Raw genomic sequence first — 19786 nt, forward strand, 5'->3', positions numbered from 1 at the left:
TATTGGCTTAGATGAAGTCTCACATATTTTAGACACTAGACGGCTCTGTGCTGAGAAAACATCTTGATTACGCAATAACTATGAAAATCAGTTTGGTTGTAAAAACTTGTAAATCTCGTTAATTGTCGTACTTATTGATATTATGTTACTTATGATATAACTTTTGTCATCTGTTTATGTTATAATTTTATAAACAATGACATTTTTATCTTAAGGTACGTATTTGAAATTCAATTTATAACAGTTTATATAACATTACATCAACTATTTGATGTTACTTGGAGACAAAATAAATAACTCATAACAAAATATAATCGTACCTAGTGGCAATCGCCCTAATTGGCATTGTACCTAATCTGGTACTGAAATCTGGTGTGTATTGAGAGGAAAGTTTTGCTTTTCACCCTATATATAATGGCCTTTACATACTAACAAGGAGACTACCCGAGGTGTTACACACCAGACTTGGAATTAGCGGGAGTCTTGGGGCCAATGGCTCTTAATAAAAATCAGTGGGCTCTTAAAATAAATCATTCGAACGGGGGTTGCGGGCCACCGGGGCTCTCAATTTAATTAAAAAATATCTATTAAACATTTTACGGAAATTTCTGGAACATGATTTCATGGAAGAAGAAAGCTAAGGAATACAATTGAGGCGCGCGATTCACACCCCATCCGAGAACTCCGCCACCCCCAGGGGGGCGATTCTGTAAGAAATCGAATGGGAATTCGATCTCGATACCCTATACCATGTCGAGATCGACTTCGACAATTTGCATTGATTTATGCTTATTCGAAATCTTTACCGAATACCATTCGTCGAGATGTCGAAGTTCGAAATATAGTTTTCGATCGAAAATTGGATTTCGAATATTTACAGAATAGGCCCCCTGGTGGGAGAATTAGAGGAGTGAAAAAAGGGGTTATCGTGCAAGGGGGTCTCATGTACGAAAATAAACGCTATTGGCCGAACCAGGTGACGTCACTTGTAACTTTGAGAAGCCTAGCATTTTCCGAACCAGTGACGTCATGTACTACAGTAGAAGGCTGAGTAACAGACCTAGAATCAGACGACGGGTAAATTGTGGAGATGTTGTGGTTAAGAAAACTACGCGCGCAACCGCAACGGCCAAAAATATATTAGTTATCTAGATGGCCGCATCATGGTGCGATGAAGCTAGTTTGCTGTCACGTGTCAATTTTACCTCGATGCGATTCCCATATTTTCAACCCACCCCATTCACCCGTTTGTGGGAGTGGGCATCAAACCGTGGGTAGAACTTCGATACTTAATTCTATTCCTTAGCTTTCTTCTTCCATGATGATTTGTACGCCGTTTTTGAAACTATGTTTTCCTACCCTATACGAGAGCGGGATCTAGCGTTACAAATGATTAGGTGTGATATTATAATACACTTGCTTGTTTTAAAGTTAATAAATGTTATTTCCTATTTTCCCTACCTAATTTTAAATCCTCCCCCGCTTGGGCCAGTGGCTCTTAATAAAAATAAACTTAAGGGGGGATTGGTAACTTGAAAAATCCTAAAGGGATTTTATTCAATGGGGAACGGTTTTGCCATGGCAACGAAAAATGTTTGACAACATAAAATGGAAATTTTCCCATTGAAAATAGCATGGGATTTTGACCGATTAAAAATTAAAAAAAAAATTGAAAAAATGTTAAAATACCAAAATTATGAAAATTTTATAAAAATTGACGAAAAAAAATCAACATTGATCTCATTTTGATCAATTTGAACCAAATGGGTGAAAATGAACCGATATGGCTGTAATTGTAAAAAATGTGAGAAAAAAATACAAACATTGAAAAAATTATTTCAAAATTGATTAAAATAATTTTTTTTTTCAAAATTGAAAAAAATATATAAAATTGAAAAAATATTGATCAAAAACAGTATTTTCGATCAAAATTCATAGGAATTGACGGAAATTTATAGGTTGTGTAAAATTGGATTAATGTATAGATAAATTGCGATTTTTTTAAAAACAAAGTATTTATTTTGGTCAATTTGATCAAACTTGACCAAAATAGGAAAATAATAGATCTAAATTAGCCCAATTTTAAAGTTTTGTTAAAATTATATAAAAATAAACTAAATTCGACCAACTATCTCAAAATTGTTTGAATTTTATTTTTCAAAATTGAAAAATGTTAATAACACTAAAAAAATTATCAAAATCAATAGTTTCGATCCAAAACGATCAAAATTGATAGGAATTGATGAAAATTTATTTATATAGATAATGTGCTTTTTTAAATTATTTTCCAAATTTGGAAAATAATAGATCCAAATGACCAAAATTTTAAATTTTGTAAAAAAAGTATCAATTTTTTAAAAAAAATCAGTAGTTTCGATCAAAAACCGCATTAATTTCCAATCTATATCCGTAGTTGTTTTGGTTCTAAGAGTTCTAAAATATTATTAACTTGATAAATAATAAATAAAAAAATAAATGAAATTCATTAAAAATTATCAGAAGAAAATAGGGGGAAGTACGCTTCTAGTCAGCTTTGGAAAGGCGTCACTTTTCACGAATTTTCGCGCCAAAACGGTTTGGCGGGAAATCGCGGATGAATACATCGTTTAAAAAGTCATTTTTCTTAAATTGAACAATTGTAACATATTGCCCTTCTCATTCTCTGCTATTTGAGTTAAGGCGTATTTGCTTTTGTCGATTATAGCCGTGTTGAATCAAAACAAAAGTAGAACTACTTTTTCAGTTTGGTTTATTATGCGTAAAAAGGCGTTTTCGTGGGTCACACGACGACTTCTACGGCTCAAAGCTACAGATACGTACTTCCCCTATTTTCTTCTGAAATTATTTATATTTATTTATTTAACGAAACGGTATTTTTTTAACCATAAGGTATAATAATGTTTCGTTTTTAAAATAAATGTTAACTATAGCGAAATAAATTTTGTTCAGTTAGAATATTTTGTCGTCAATGTTGGTTTCTTCGTGTATACGGTAATACCTAACAAACAGCAGGAAAAATGGCGCGTATGCTAAAATCTTGGCTACCACTACCAGTAATCCACGATGATGTTGTGCAATGTTTAAAGCAATTTCTGAAATTAGTAGAACTAATAGATAACTAGTAGATAAACTAGAGGAATCGCTAACTTGTATTTGAGAGTACTCTGGTAGCATAGTAGTAGGTTTTTAAATATTTATCACCCCAAAAATACTACTAGTCCGAGAGTAGGGATTTCGGAGAAATGGGAATTGGAATATACGGTCTTTCGGAGAAATGGGAATTCGGAAAAATGAGAATTCGGAGAAATGGGAATTCGGAGAAATGAGGCTGCGGGTTATAGGTCGTATGTCTATGGCAGCACTGCTCAGTCTGCTCTACGCTGTCGCTATCGAATGGTGATGTACAGAATCATTCACTGAAGAATGATGATAAATTTAAAAAGTCTTTAATTAAATTGTTTATCTTTTGAAATACAGCGGTAATGGAACTCCCCAAACCTCCTGAAGGTATTTTACACTATATCAAATTTGTGGTTTTAAATATGTATAAATTATATTTAAATGGAATATTCTATATGCTGTTTTCTTTATATTTTCCTTTAGCCTTAGTCTATCTATCTTTATAATCAAAAATTCAAATTTCTTTTCAACATAGAAACCGATCTTAGAAATATTATTGACAAATTGGCTCAGTTTGTCGCAAGAAATGGACCTGAGTTCGAACATATGACCAAACAAAAACAAAAGGACAATCCAAAATTTTCTTTTTTGTTTGGTGGAGAACACTTCAATTATTATCAGTACAGAGTCACAACTGAACAAGCCAGTAAATATTGCATCTTTCTTATTATTGTAATCCTAAATAAGTATTAACATATCACTTTTAGTTCTCAAACAGAAACAACGCTCGGAACAGCAAGCCATAGTACAACATAGTATAACTCAACAATCTATACAGTCAGCACCATGGCAACAAGCGCAACAGCAACATTGCCAAATGCCAATACAAACAACGCAAGAGATACAAGACCAAATAAGGCAGAGTGAGCAGAATTTGGCAGCCCAACACCAATTGTTATTGCAACAGCAACAGGTGATAAAACTTTGTTTTGTAACTAAAAAGTTATTAATTAGCCGTTAAATCTTAGGTTCAAATTGATGAAATTATTAGAAAAGCTCAAGAGGAAAAACTAATTAAAATGGCCCAAGCCGCTGAAATCAGCTTGGAAGAGTTGGATAAAGTACTGCAACCAATAATTGAACAGTGCACTAAAGATGCCATATCAGTTAATATTAACTTTAAATGATAATAAATTAAGTGTTTATAAGATAATTCCTTATCAGGGTGGTAAAGGTTGGATATTCAACAACTCAAATTCCCCTCAAAAAATTGAAGTTATTTGCGAATACCTTCTTAAAAGGTAACTGCACTTTAAATTCAATAGGGATGTGTTCCTAATTCATTTAAATATTTAAATTTACAGAGTAATATCTCCCAATGCCAGTTTTGATGCTCGATTGCATCTAGTCTACCTCATTAATGATGTTTTACACCACTGGTATATTAAAAAATGCGCATTGATATTTGGAAAAGTATTTAAATCAATTTTGGTCCAATTTTAGTGTAAGAAAAAATGCAGATGATTTAAAAAATGTTTTAAATCGAGTTGTAGTACCTATATTTTGTACAACTAGTCTAGGGGTTGACGACGAAAAACAGCAAAAGCTTGAAAAAGTAACCTTTATTAATTATATTCCTAAGTTTTAATTTCAATAATAATCAAAATTAAAATTTTAGTTGCTCAAACTTTGGGAAACCCATAATTATTTTGAGCCCAATGTTTTGGACGTAAGTCGTTAATTTTCAATTGTATAAATATGAGGAGATAAAGAGTAATATTTTTGATCAATCTTATAGCAACTTAAAAACCCTTCGGTAACTGTGGCTGCATTTCAGGTATATCTTAAGGATCTTTAATTTTTGGGCATTAAACCTATCCTTTAATGCCAAATTTTTACAGGCCAGCATAATTACGGAACACGCAAATTATATTTCTCAAATAACAACGGCAATTCAAGCTCAATACGCAATGTTGCAAAAACAACACCAAGATTATGTGGCTCATTTAACAGGGCAGATGCAACAAATGCACCAAAATCCCTTCGGATACCCGCAACAAATGCATCAATCTATGATGGGAATGCCCATGTCACAGCAACCACTTAATCAACCAAATCAAACTGGCATGAGTTCTAATTTTGGTGTTATTCAACAACAAAATCAGCAAGTTCCGCAACAAGCTAAATTGGGAAACATAAGCACCAACCAGCAGGGTGACCCGACTTCTCAATCTAACCAACAGGGGCTGTTCATGCAACAAAATATCCAACAATCTGAAAACCAAAATCCATTCGCCGGAGGGCAGCCTCAAAATAGAAATTTGACTCCCAATCTTCAAATTGGCATTAATAATGTTAAAATTGAGAATACTCTACAAAACCAACCAATGGGTATCCCAGGATATGCAAATCAAACTGGACAAAATAACAATTTCCAAGGCTCCGGAACGAATTTTCAGGGAAATCAATTTAATCAAATGAACCAAAATTTCATGCAAGGAGGCCCTAATCCTGGAGCAAATCAAAGTGGGAATTTTAATCAGGGCTCTGGTTTCACCCCTCTATCGCAACAGCAACAATTTCCAGGAATGCAACCTAGTGGTAATTGCGATTTATCTACTAAATAAATTATGAGATATTTGTATTTTGCACAGTTTGGTTTTTGTTCGCTTTGGTTTCATTCGTTTTATTTTCCTTTTTTTGGCACCGTTTCTGGCACGAAAATTTTAGGCCCTGTTCATACATCCAGATTTGGCGATTTTTACAAACCTCCCCAACCTCAACCTGCTTTTATAGGGGGCAATAATGAAATGCAATCAAATCAGGGCCCTCCTGGAAATATGGGAGGTCCTGGTGGAGATGGGCCAGTTCCATTTCAACACAATCAAATCCCACCAGAAATTTTGCGGGAAACTGTAATGCCTTCCGTTCCCTATTATGACCTACCAGCTGGTCTCATGGTTCCTTTGGTTGCGGTATGTATTATCAAATGTCTGTCAATGTAGTGTTTCAGTATGAGTAGCCAAGTTCCGATGCAGTTTATAGAAATCTTTTACTGTTTCTCCATGCAAGAAGAAAACTACTCGTACTAAAATACTCTAGAGCCACGGTCACACTAGAGCTTAAAACCCAGTTTAGGTCTGTTAGAATGCCAGTTTTAACTAGTGGTGTGCGAGTACTCAAAAATTGCGAGTACTCGTTATTGAGTCTGAGTCCGAGTACTCGGAATACGTAATTTTATTACTCGCACGGATACCCGATTCCCACGAAAAGGGTACATAATTACTCGAAGCGGACTCGAGTAAATAGATAATTTGAAAATTACCTGGCGAGTCTAATATTACTCGGCGAGTCCATTATTACTCGGCGAGTCCATTATTATTGGGCAAGATTATTTAAACAGCGGCAAATAAATTTCAGACGAATTGGCCACGATAACTTAGGACTCGAATTGAACTCGATAAAAATTAGGACTCGAATTGGACTCGTTAAAAACATTCCGGACTCGTATTGGACTCGAAAGCTTTAAACCTAATTCTTTAGGACTCGAGGACTCGATCAAGTCCTTAATATTTGGACTCGAGGACTCGCGAGTCCAAGTTTCTAAGACTCGAGACTCGACTCGAATTTCAAAAAACAGGACTCGCACACCCTTAGTTTTAACCACCAACGATAATTCTTGGTTCGCTTAACGTCATTTCAAATTATGACCAGAATTTTTAAACTACTAAAATGTATCCCAAAACAATTGGTTAATTATTTTTATTATACATAGAGTAATATTATTTGACATTATTTAGAATTTTATTCCCATTATTTTGGAAAATACGAGCAATTTTACTTCCCCGCTTTGTTGTTTTGAAATTGATTCTAAGCAAACTGACTTGGTCTAAGCGATTTCTCACTCTCGTTTGGAAAACTAGTTATCTAAAATGAAGCGATTTTAGGGGTAAGTGTGAACCTGGCTTAGGAGTATCTTGCAAATACATTGCTTAGGATTCCATTCTTTATTTAAAATAAAACAGAGAAGCTAATGCTATTATTTTTCAGCTTGAAGAACATGAATACTGTCCTTTGGACCCTGATGATATTAGGCTACCACCACCTGCTCCACCAAGTGAACGTTTATTAACAGCAGTAGAAATGTTTTACGCTCCCCCCAGTCATGATAGACCTCGCAATAGGTATTAAAAACCCTTCAACTTTTCTGAGTTCAAACAAAACCATTTTGTGAGATAACCACTCACTGAGCTATACATTTCAGTGACGGTTGGGAGCAATTGGGGCTGTATGAATTTTTTAAAGCCAAAAGTAATTGCAAGAAACGGCGAAATAAAAACACCGATGATCACCTCAACAGCGAAGGTGAGGATAGCAGAGATACTCAAGAGAGTAACACTCAGGACGAACCCTTTGGCAACAGTGGTTCGTCCCCACTATTGCCTACCCCTTCTATGGCCCCCAATCCTATGATGTACAGTCAATCCAGCAACTATTCAAATTATGAAGAACAGTCACCCCCTCGACGCAGATACCGAGAGACCAAGAGGTTTATTTATTTCAAACATGTAAAACCCAAGGTTAATAACGTTTCTAACTTTCTATGAAAAACACATTTCAGTCCTCCCCAAAATACATCTTCCATTTTGAGCGGTGGTGGTGGTGGTAATTTTAAACAAAATTCGCCACCAACACGAAGACATGTTCGTAGTCGAAGTAGGAGCTGTAGCAGGACCCCACCATCCTACCAAAGGCCAAATCGTAGTCGTTCAAGGTGCTTTCTCTAATTATTAATTCTGTTGTTTTTCTTATCGATTCATTGTATTGTAACTCTTTGATGTAGATCTCGTTCAGTGTCCCGTTCGCAGTCAAGGTCCAGATCACGTTCCCGATCGAGATCAAGGTCTAGGTCCAGATCAAGGACAAAAAACTATCGGCGTTATTCGCGATCCAGGTCCCGTTCTAGATCCCATTCTCGTACTAGATCTCGCTCCAGATCAAGGACACCACCTCGCCAACGTGAGGACAGGGATAGGGAAAGAGAGCAGCGAAGTCCAACACCCCCACGTTTTGGGTAAGCAGATGAGTAACTTAGGCTGCTTTTAAATTGTTCTTCTTAAAAGGCTTATAAATCTAGTAACAATATATTAAATTAACCATCCAAAGATTTAGCTCAATGACAGCGGAACAAAGACTGGATGAAAATAACAAAGGGCATCAGCTACTGAAGAAAATGGGCTGGTCTGGTATGGGCCTAGGAGCTGGAGAACAAGGCATTCAAGAACCAATTCACGCAGGAGATGTCAGAGACAGACAAGATCAGTATAAAGGTGTGGGTGTTAGCTTAAATGATCCGTATGAGAGTTTCCGTAAATCTAAAGGGCAAGCTTTCATTAACCGAATGAAAGCTAGAGCAGAAGAATTAGGGAAATCTTAGGTATTAAATTGTCATGATTTCAAAAATGATGCTTTTAATTATTGCGCATTAATAAAACTTGTATTCACGTGAATGAAACATTTATTTACATACAGTCCTTACTGTAAGGCATAAAAAAAGGTGACAATGGGGAAAAATCTTATTCAATTATTATATCATGGTCAGTCATAGTACGTCCAAGATCCGGGGCTTTGAGATGTTCGTCCCTTATCTGGTGATATTAGGAAGAAAGATTTGAACTGATGTTCTACTTATTTAAATTTAAAAGCTAAAATACCTGTCCACCAGCAGTTCCTCTTCCAAATTGACGCCCTTCCACAAATCCTGCATCCCAATCAGTTCTGATGAGCCTATCATCAAGTCTAGTAGTATTCACATACCTCATGCAGTTTTCAGCATCTTCTCGGGTGTAATATCTATAATTATATTTTAATGCATTTTAAGTATAATTTCTTTGTTCCGGTTAGTGATAAGCTAAAGTTACGAGATGCTATTTACTCGACAAAACAAAAACCACAAGGAGTTTTATGAAGTCTGTTGAGTCCCATGATGATCCTTTTTATTTCACCGCACTTGGAAAATAGTTCATAGATTTGTTCCTCGGTTGTATAAAATGATAAATTTCCAACGTAGAGCGTAGTCGACGTATCAATAGCTCGTGAATATTCCTTTTGGGACAGCTATAAGAGAAGGAATTTGTTTTTAAAATTAGACAAAAAGCAAAACCGAGGCTTAACAAAATCAACAAAAAACTAAAGATTAAACTAAAAACTTACGTTAGATTTATAATCCCTGTACGAAGTTCGTGGAAATGGCATGTTTATCTACTTCAATATGGACTTTAATTACAAACTACTTCCTTTTAATTCACGTTAAAATTAAAAAGGTGAAATCCGCGTTTTAGCATTATTCGAATCTCTTCGTAGCAGACGCTTATTTTTTACTAAAATCCATTGAGTTGGGAATATTAATCTAGAGGTCCAATCAAAACGTCGGATTTCAGTATTTCATGAAACAAGTTTTTAAAAATAAGAATACTGTCGTCTGCTCCCATCGGCGTCCCAAATGACGAGAAAACGTTATCATTCTACCCGTGGCGCCGTCTATCTCTCAATGGTTCGTTCAAATTTGACGCGTTTTCAAGCAAAAATATTTTTTTTCTTCAAAATAATGGATGGCGCCACGGGTCATATGATAACGTTTGCTCGTCATTTTAGAGCAGACGGCACATTCGTATTTTTCAAAAACTTGTTTCGCGGGGAGCAGATTTGATTGGATCTCTAGATTAATATTCCCAACTCAATGCTAAAATCAGCGTTTTTTTTTTCTGGACGCAGCGCATATGACCATAGTCCATAGCGATAGAAAAGAAATAGAGGCACTGGCTGCGTTCAACAACTCTAAAAAAGCTCAGCGCTGAGCTCAACGGTCAGCGGTTTTTTGCTGAACGGGTTTTTTGACTTCCGGTTTTGACGTCATGTTGATCATCGGAGACTCAGTGGAAACATCGGCTGAGCGAGATGGTTTTTCCGTTGCTCATCGGTGTAGTGACGTCATTCGACAAAGTTAAAGGAGGGGTAGCAGACGATATTTTGTTCGTTAAGTCAGCGAACTATAAAATCGTACAACAACTTTTAGATTTTTGTGACGTAGCGTTGATTATAAGAACTCAACGATAACTCAACGGTTTTTCTCCGTTGATAGTTGTTGAACGCAGCCATTATTGTATCTGGCGAAGTTGACCGCGAGTGCCGACCCCCTTTTCGCCAATGTAGGAAGCCATCAGATGGGCAGATTACGTGGCGCCATTGACGTGCGGTGAAATGAAATACATTATGCCTTTTGGAAAATCAACTGTCATTTGATGAAACAAAGGAAGAATAGAAGGCTTTGCAAATTCTGCAGATCTCCACTTTCATACATGCGCGAGGGGGGATGAATTTTCCCGGTCCTAGATTTCTGTAAAAGAAGTAACCGGCTGGAAGAACCATTGATTTGGGAATAAATAGAGGTACAATTAAAATCTGGTAGTCCCGGGACAAAAATTTAGCTTCAAATCTGAAAGCTTATCACTCGACGATATTGCCATCTATCTCTAGCGGTGGGAATCATTAAAGTCTGAAAGCAAAATTCACGTATATCATTCTGATTTGTGTATTTAGTTACGTGGATTTTACTTTTAGGCGACGTTGTTTCGCGCGAAATAGGTGCTTAAATAAATCATCCTCCAAGGAAATCGCCAAGAAGTAATATTTCCGAAAGCCAGGACCCGCAAGGTATTGTTTATATAAAGCTTAATTGTTGAAATAATGGAAACTTTTCATCGGTAAGCAGAACGTCGTGCTTTTGCCTTAATATGTCAAAAAAAGCTACCTAGTTAAAAGCGAACACTTGTTTATGCCGTAGAGGTGAAACATTTCCATTATTTCAACCAGTGCCTCCGAAATTATTAATAACACTCTCGAGTTAGAAGCGTCATCCTCAGATAAAGAATATGCAGAAGATAAATAGTTGCCCTAATAATTAATATTTCGTGATTAATGTTATTTAAAATTTGTAGTTAGTATGGACGAAAGATTTCGTCCAACTTCAATAGAACTGTTTAAATTCTTACATCAAACTGGTTTTAAGAATAAAAAAACAGCAACAATACCCTCAGTTACTACGAAGCTTTGCCATGACAGTTCCTTTTTACCTCTCCGAGGGGACTTTGTACCCTAGGAGGGGTTATACAACCACCGTGTCTGTCTGTCAGACCTGCGAACGCGTTCGCATTTTCGGGGCAAAGGGTAATAACTGCGTACGCAGTTTCTTAGAATCAGGGAAAAGGTTTTTCCAAAAGCGCCCTCTTTTTGTCATTGGGTGTAGTATAATTTTTTAATCGGCCGGGATTCGAACCCGAGCCCTCTTGAACGACAGGTGAGCGTTTTACAGCAGAACCACGGATACAGTAATTACGCTTCACTGAAAATTAAAAACTCTTCCGAGGAGAGGTATATTTTGGCTTGCCAACTTCTTATTCTCCGAAAGCATACGATTTCTTGAGTTTTACCACATCCCAACCCTCTATGAGAGATTGAGGATGGATAAACAAAATCGGTCCCACCTTTCTTCACAGCTGAAAGTGTTAACTACATTAAAAATGAGAGTGAAAAATCAGATCATCAACTTTTAATAGCAATATCTATTTATGAAACGTCAATCAAGAAACATATACTGAATGGACAAGAAATGAATTTTCCGGCTTCGTAAACTCAAGCCACTGATGAAATTGCAACATCAGCCCTTGTATTTATTTATGGCTGTGGCTATTAACGGCCATTGGAAAGTCCTCATAGGATACTTGTAAATCTAAGATTAAGAAAAATCAGCAGATACATCAACGATAGTCAAAAGAAGCAGCTCGAAGAAAACTTACCACAAGAATCCTTTTTCAAGGACAATTTTGTATGCAATGCCAGTCTATCAGAAATATATTATTACGATTGATAAATAGAGTTCAATTTACCCTTTTTCTCTCGAAATATCAACGTCGTAGAGCCCAGCTGGTTGCCATAAAGGGAGTTTAGTTTCTTAGATGGCCGTTTGTGGCGCCACGTGTTTTCTTCCCTATAACGCATAGCTCGCGAAGGGGGATAGCACCGCGGAACAAACCCTCAGATTTCATTGGGCCTCTACTTATTTTCTATCTCTATGGGCTTGAGTAAGTTTGCTCTAAAAGGGTTGCTTCAAAAAAAAAATCTAAAAATATTAGGTGGTTTTGAATCTGGAAATGTCAGGAAATATCTGTAAGAAAACCTGGAAATATCTTAGTAATCGATTTTTCAAAAGTTGTATGAACTCTGAAATGCAGACTTGCAAATAGTGGTATTTTAGACAGGGGTTCTAAGGAACCCCGATCCCATAATGTCTATTTTCCAAGAGGGTCACTGACTAGTGGGGGAGTTAAAATTAAATAAATATATACCAAAACGACAAAGAAATGGAACATGTTCGAGCGTTTTATTCATTGAGTTGGGAATAATACTATCTAGAGCCCCAGTTCAAATTTTCCCCATAGGCTTTAACACAGCATTAGTGAAGATAGGAACGAAAATCATGGGAGGGTTATCAACTACGACAAAAGCCACCTATGAGCAAAAAATTCAACTATTTAAATGAAAAATTCTTCGATGGCCCCTGCCGCCACCTATTAGCGACTTTGTGAACTATTATAATTTAAAGCTAAAAAACAAAACAACGAAGTTTCTTGGTAAATCATATTTCATTTTGAAATAATTTAGAGTATTTTAAAAGATTAAATTGCACTAAAACAAAATAAAGTATGTAAAAAATGAATACAAATAAATAATAATGAATATAAATAAATAATGATTATAAATAAATAATAATGCATATAAATAAATAAATAATGATTATAAATAAATAAATAATGAATATAAATAAATAAATAATTATTATAAATAAATAAATAATGAATATAAATAAACAAATAATGATAAAAATAAATAATGAATATAAATAAATAAATAATGAATATAAATAAATAATGAATATAAATAAATAAATAATGAATATAAATAAACAAATAATGATAAAAATAAATAATGAATATAAATAAATAAATAATGAATATAAATAAATAAATAATGAATATAAATAATGAATATAAATAAATAAATAATGAATATAAATAAATAAATAATGAATATAAATTAATAAATAATGAATATAAATAAATAAATAATGAATATAAATAATAAATAATATACACTAACTATGACCGTTAACCTCAGCCAGTTTTTATGGGAAGGGGAAATCGAAGATCTCGGGGGTAAACCAGTGGGGAGAGAACTTACAAACTTCACACAGAAGGAGTGGTTCCGGATTTTCACCCAGGGCCACTAGCTGGGATCGAACCCGGCTCCTCTTGTTGCGAGGCGAAAGTGTTAACACTCCCCCACCCCACTTTCTACTGTACGTTTTCTGAAAAAAGTTATCTAAGTAATGGTCTAACAACAAAGGATTCACTTTACCTGGAAACCTTATTGTAATTTTGAATAATTTAGAATAAAAATGTCTTCTATTTTTTTGGAATATTAGTGCTGCTCCTACTTATGCCAAGAAACTTTTTTGTTTCTTCCATTATTTTCGCAAGACGAAACTGCGCATTTCCTACCCATTATGCTTAAAATTTCACTCAAAATCTATTACAAAATAGTAAAGAACTCACAAAAGAAACCTTTATTGTGTGAATAAAGAGTTTTCAGATATACATGACTTTAATTTAAAAAAAACGCGTTTTCAAAATTTTTCTTAAAAACGCGTCGCTTGCCCTCTTCAATTCAAAAGTTAAAATTGTAATAGTTCACAAAGTCGCTAATAGGTGGCGACAGGGGCCATCGAAGAATTTTTCATTTAAATAGTTGAATTTTTCGCTCATAGGTGGCTTTTGTCGTAGTTGATAACCCTCCCATGATTTTCGTTCCTATCTTCACTAATGCTGTGTTAAAGCCTATGGGGAAAATTTGAACTGGGGCTCTAGATAGTATTATTCCCAACTCAATGGTTTTATTCCTGAGTTGGAAATAAACAGGCGTTGCAACACGCAAAAAAAACTGGCTCTGGATGGAAATCTCGGTCCGTTGATCTGTCGCAATCGTTAGATCTGTTTAGAGCGATCTCAGAGTGGTCGTGAGCAATGAATGGAACACGCATTTATTGATCAGAACAGATCCGAGCACGCAAATTGAACATGAAAAGTTGATCATGTGATCTCAGAACGCTCGAGAACATTCAAATGGAATACTCTATCAAACATTTCGCGCAGAATTTCCTAAAATATATACATTTAATAGTAAAGAAATATACAAAAGGTGACGTAATGGATTATTTAAATTTTTTTAAAATAATTTAAAATTTTTTGGGATGATAGTCTTTCAATCTCGATAATAAGAACTTTTTACATTTTTATTTAAATGACGAATTTCCGCTGCTAACTTACGAGGAGACTACCCGAGGTGATAATCACCGATTTTGTTGAAACTAGGTGGGTATGTAGACCTTATGGTATCATGAAATTTCACCAAGGGAAAAGTTGCAATGGGCATTAGTTTTGCCATGGCAACCGAAAATGTTTTTGACAACACAGTACGTAATTGTCCCATTGAAAATAACAATTTATCAATTTTTACATATTTTGATCAAATTGACCAAAATTCATCAAAATATCATAAAATTAATTTCATTTGTCAATTTTGATCTATGTTCTTTTGGTTTTGAAATTTGAAATTTTTTTAAAATTTTTCAGATTCCCATGTGATTTTCAATGAGAAAATATACATACTGTGTTGTCAAAACATTTTCGGTTGCCATGGCAAAACTAATGCCCATTGCAATTTTTCCCTTGGTGAAATTTCATGTTACCATAAGGTCTAGATACCCACCTAGTTTCAACCAAATCGGTGATTATCACCTCGGGTAGTCTCCTCGTTAGGGGTTTTTTAAAGTATTTACACTGATTAATATAGGGATATAAAACGTTGAACCATGTCATTGTTCTGGACTGGACGGACACCTGGAACGCGAACGAGAGCGGGACCGGGACCGGGACCGGGATCTGGATCGCGTATGAGCTCGTCGTTCTCTGGTTCTCGATTGAGACCGAGAACGGGATCTGGACCGTCGTGGTTCCCTTGATTTCGAGGTAGATGTTGATCTGGGTCGACGCTCTTCAATTGATTTCGAGGGAGATCTGTCACGTTTTCTTTGTTTTTCAAGGACAAACTTCTTGACCTTTCGGGAAATTTAACTTAATTATTTTTATGGATGTAATATTACGATAGTTTAGCTGCTCTAGAGCCTACCTTTTCCATTTCGAGTTTTAGGTCATCTTTTACATTTACTACTTCGTTCATAATAAACTCGTTCTATATAATTGGAAATTTAGTGATTTTAGATTTAGTTTTAACACAAAATACGATAGCGTACCTTTACATCAGACATCATGTAAATGTTGTTATTTTTATTGACAATATTTAAACTATATGGATAGAAATAACAAACTTTTGTTAAGTATATAAGCTAATATAATTAAGGAAATAGAAATAAAGAAACTATACCCCATAGGCTCTCTTTTCTTCTAAAAATATAAATTAGTAAAAAGTTCGTAATTAGTTTATTAGTAACATAATATTATACCAAGAATGTATTTATTTATACCTAGGGAGAATGTCTATGTCGAGACGGTTTTTAGCCTTTCTCTCAATCCACCCGTTGCTCCCCCCAGTACGCTCCTCCACTTAAAATAAACCGAATAGTCCCGGTATTTCATTGGCTGCTTAAAATTTACGTCACCTAACGCGATGGTAATCAAACGCCGCGAGACGGGGGAAAGGCGTTCAACGTGCCCGGCGATTGTCGCAACATAATCATTCTTCCTAAATATAAATAAATACATTCTTGATTATACTATTCAGTTGCAACTGAAATGAAGTATAGACCGAAAAGCATTTATTTATAGTTTTTACAAAAAAAATTGCTTAAAGTAGAAGTTGTTTTGTAATAAATCAGTAGGTATTTAATCCCTTCCCGCCAAATATTTTAAATTGGCGCCATCTAGTATAAATAAAAGCTTTACAATCGAACCTCTAGGGCTTCGCTCTAATTATTTGTTTCCCTGTAAACAATTTGCGAATCGGTCTTTTTGTTACAACCATTTGCAAAATATCTCACATTTTCCTGCAATACGGAATTTCCTATGGAAGCCGTTCCCTTCAAATTTCCGATGTTGACTATCACATTCGGCCTGAAATAATAAAATGTAACAGAAATCGTTAACATGATACCAGAAATGAATATTTCCAGAATGAACCATGAGTCAAAGTTACTGAAATGTGCCCTAAGACTGGGAAGCATTTTCCTGAATTATAGGAAGCTGATCAAATCAAAACTGTTCTTTCTTTTCCATGATAAAATGCCGAATAGGAACTTGGTAGCATGACGTAACGCTAAACCTACATTACAGTTATGCCAGGCTTAATTAAATCTTTAACCACTTAGGTTTATTTTATTCGTTATCAAAATGTTAGTGTCGTTCAGACCCCTGTAAAAATTGAATAGTTTGTCATTGATAACGCGTAGTACGAGCATGCAACTTGAAAATCAATAAAGTGAAAAGTTTTGTTATTTTTAAACTAAAACCAGCTTGATCTGGAAGATTTTTTCAAATTATCAACAGTGTCTCACAAACATAAATACGTTTTTTGTAGACCTTGTTTGTCCCATGATAAAGTATTACCTCAATGAAATTTAAATTACCAAATCAAATAAACCTATGGCCGGTAGCTATTTATTAGTTCCATGCTATGGCTGCCATGATGGAATCTTGGATTAATAATATGTGAATCCAAGATGGAATACTTTTTTCCCAATTGGAAAAAGCATGGGTGACGTATTAACTACGTCATGCTGTATTTTAACGTCACCAACTATTAAAAAAAGAAGCCACTAGATGGGGATAGTAATTGCCTTCAACCGTCTTTAGCGCGCGAAATTTGAAAACTGAAATTAAAGGGGAATATAAGTCTATAATATTTTTCCATAAGTATGACACATCCTATTTGTCACACGCTAAATAAAGGTCTACAGAATACAGACTCTACAACGAGCTTCTTCGCAGTTTTACGTCCACTCGCCCTCGTGTCTTTTGTAGCCCTTAACAGCTCCTCACTAGAGGTAAATTTACTCTTCCTGTGATGACGTAACTTTGTAAACAACACTTAGTATAATAATCCCCGAGAAGTCAAACTTATGGGACGATAGTATAACAATAAAATAGACATATGGTATGGGAAACAGTGAATTCAATTTTGATATTTCAGTATACATGTACCTGTTGTTACTTTCCATTGCTTGTACATGATTTTTCTTTTTGCCCTATAAAACAGCAGTAATTAAGATGAATTTAATGTAGTTTTAACTTGACTAATTTGAATTAAAGACTAGCCTACCTTTTTCTTTCCTCCGTCAGCCGTGTTGGAGCTAGATTGCCCACCTTCTCCGTTTGTGACGTTTGGGGAACTTTTGACAACTGCCTTGTCTGATTTCTGATCAGAGATTCGTTCTTGACTGCCTGAATTGGTATTCTCCGATTGACACTCCACTTTCGGTTCATTTCTGTTCGTACAGATAAGTAATCGAAGATTAATTAATAACGTTTCAAACTAAACTTTAATGTAGAAATTAAAAATCTCACTTTTTCGTTTTATTCTTTTTAATCCTTAGAAATTGTAACAAGACGCTCAAAACGCCCATTGTGTTTGGAAAGGTGGTGATTAATACTAACGTTATCGCTTTCGATGAAATTATTGCGCCGCGTTTCTACTGATAAAAAGGTTTACGTAGGAGTGAAGCGAGCCACTTTCGATATCAGTGGCGTAGACCAGGTTGGGTTTCAAGTCAACACCCCATCCCTTTGACTTTACTAAATTTTACCCCAATCCCGATCCCCTATGAATCTGACGCACTCCCAAACAATTAGCTCAGATCTTCAGCTATTTTCCGATAACAAACAGTGGGATTTAATCTTGTTTGTATATGGGCCAAAAGTATATAGAATCTAAGGAAAGATAACATAACTTTATAAGTTGGGCACCACCATAGAAGTAATATACACGGCGAATCGGCGATTTCTTCGGAACTTGGCAAGCTTAAGTATAGGCGCCCCCGTGTGAGAGAATTAGGTACCACGGGTGAAACGAGGAAAAGGAGTTTTCCGACTGCAGCGCCATTGTTCGCGCTCAGTAGAAACGAAATAAATATGGCCGTAGCAGGCAACCTAAAGGTTAATATCATTGAGTTTGGAATAAAGTACTTCTAGACCATTAATTTTTATTTGGTGGCTGGGGGCACTTTCTTGAAATCATGTACGAAACAATACAAATGCGTCATCTACCGCAAGTTAGCGATGAGAATAATTTAAGCCAGTGGTGCTATCTACCAATAGCGTAAAACGAGTATAAGCAGGGGACATTTAAAAAAATATATTTTATTTGAAAGATAGGTGACGCCACCGACTAATGACAACGGTTTCGGTTAGTACATGTTTTCAAAAAAAAGGGTTCCGCAAGACCCCAGATATAACTAGGAGCTCTAGAAGTATTATAATCCCAACTTAATGGTTAATATTTAAGCATGAGCAAACTACTACAGGACTCGCAATTCTATACTAAGCTCCCATCATGGATTAACAATAACTCACAGCATAAGTTAATGATACCTCTAACTTCTAAGTAGACAAATGGCTATGCTGCCTATGGCGGATATGCTTGTCCAAATCGACCTATGTCTCTCCGTACTGCGTATCAAAGTAGCCTTAACATACACTTGGAACTGCCGAAGCTGACGTTTCTTTAATCCCGTTTGGTGCAAGGCTAGCTTGAACTTCCCCAAAAGAGATAAATTTCGGTATTCCCTTAGAAAATTCGTTCCCCCCGCAGAGGACAAAGAACGTTTTTTTGCTATTGGTTTATTTCTCTCAGCCCAATATAGTTTCATTCTCGACCGCACAGCGGCGCTGGGTCCGAGATATTTTTCAAATCTTTCATTTTCGCGGGAATCGGAGGGACAAGATTTGAATTTTTATTAATGTAAAGCTAATTACTATTTACCTATGCGATATAAAACAAAATTACGGCTTAAACAATGACAAATCATTTTAAATTCCGAATAAAATAAGCTGCGGTCCAATTTTAGTTATTTACTGACAATCGCCTTTTTTAAAAACCGTATTAAAACCCCATAGTGTCGATTTCAGACACGATATGGCGTTACTATTTCTAGATTTGAATAGTTTTTGGGGCGGAAAGTGGGGAGTTTAGGACTGTAATTGGGGAAGAGTTTGTAGCAAACGTATTTTGGGCTGGCAATAATATTTCTAAGAACTATCCCTGTGAGTTATTGTTAATCCATGCTCCCATAGAGTAGTTTGCCCATGATTTAAGGGTCATCCAAATGTCACCTGTAGTGGCATCTGTAATATAGGCCTATATAGAACTCACACATTATTCAACTTACATTAAATAAATTTTAAATTAATGTAATTTATTTTTAGATCAATAAAGATTTAATTATAATGTTTTAAAATATTTTAGAAAACTATAATTTGTAGTATTTTGTACCGCCAATAGATAACGCTACAAACGGGTATGACATTCTCTGAAAACGCTC

General features: G+C 35.4%; 3 protein-coding genes across 5 annotated transcripts; 1 reads left to right on the forward strand and 2 right to left on the reverse strand.

Moving 5' to 3' along the window:
- The first annotated feature begins 3390 nt into the window (after positions 1-3390).
- On the forward strand, positions 3391-8624 carry scaf6 (SR-related CTD associated factor 6). 3 transcript variants are annotated; one of them, XM_090168245.1, is made up of 16 exons: positions 3391-3507; positions 3656-3826; positions 3888-4093; positions 4149-4286; positions 4345-4421; positions 4485-4559; positions 4624-4735; positions 4799-4849; positions 4919-4957; positions 5022-5721; positions 5851-6095; positions 7171-7304; positions 7385-7669; positions 7742-7894; positions 7964-8194; positions 8287-8624. In XM_090168245.1, exons 1-16 carry the CDS (start codon positions 3483-3485, stop codon positions 8555-8557), a joined length of 2913 nt encoding a protein of 970 aa, XP_090024371.1. In that variant the 5' UTR covers positions 3391-3482; the 3' UTR covers positions 8558-8624. The 3 variants fall into 3 exon arrangements, with proteins under 3 accessions (XP_090024371.1, XP_090024373.1, XP_090024372.1); XM_090168247.1 differs by having other exon boundaries at positions 8293-8624; XM_090168246.1 differs by having other exon boundaries at positions 4149-4241.
- Cbp20 (cap binding protein 20) lies at positions 8601-9490 on the reverse strand. The gene is made up of 4 exons (XM_090168248.1): positions 9334-9490; positions 9056-9237; positions 8835-8973; positions 8601-8768 (listed from the first exon to the last, which is right to left on the reverse strand). Exons 1-4 carry the CDS (start codon positions 9373-9375, stop codon positions 8697-8699), a joined length of 435 nt encoding a protein of 144 aa, XP_090024374.1. The 5' UTR covers positions 9376-9490; the 3' UTR covers positions 8601-8696.
- A 4323-nt stretch (positions 9491-13813) lies between these two features.
- On the reverse strand, positions 13814-17916 carry LOC149951819 (uncharacterized). The gene is made up of 8 exons (XM_090170124.1): positions 17814-17916; positions 17569-17734; positions 17451-17494; positions 16292-16364; positions 15679-15698; positions 15548-15599; positions 15424-15486; positions 13814-15352 (listed from the first exon to the last, which is right to left on the reverse strand). The coding sequence occupies exons 1-8, from the start codon at positions 17870-17872 to the stop codon at positions 15110-15112; spliced, it is 720 nt and encodes a 239-aa protein (XP_090026250.1). The 5' UTR covers positions 17873-17916; the 3' UTR covers positions 13814-15109.
- Positions 17917-19786: the final 1870 nt, after the last annotated feature.

The sequence above is a fragment of the Leiobunum rupestre genome, chromosome 3, assembly GCF_980474605.1.
Source record: "Leiobunum rupestre chromosome 3, qqLeiRupe1.1.hap1, whole genome shotgun sequence".
Lineage (NCBI taxonomy): Eukaryota > Metazoa > Arthropoda > Arachnida > Opiliones > Sclerosomatidae > Leiobunum > Leiobunum rupestre.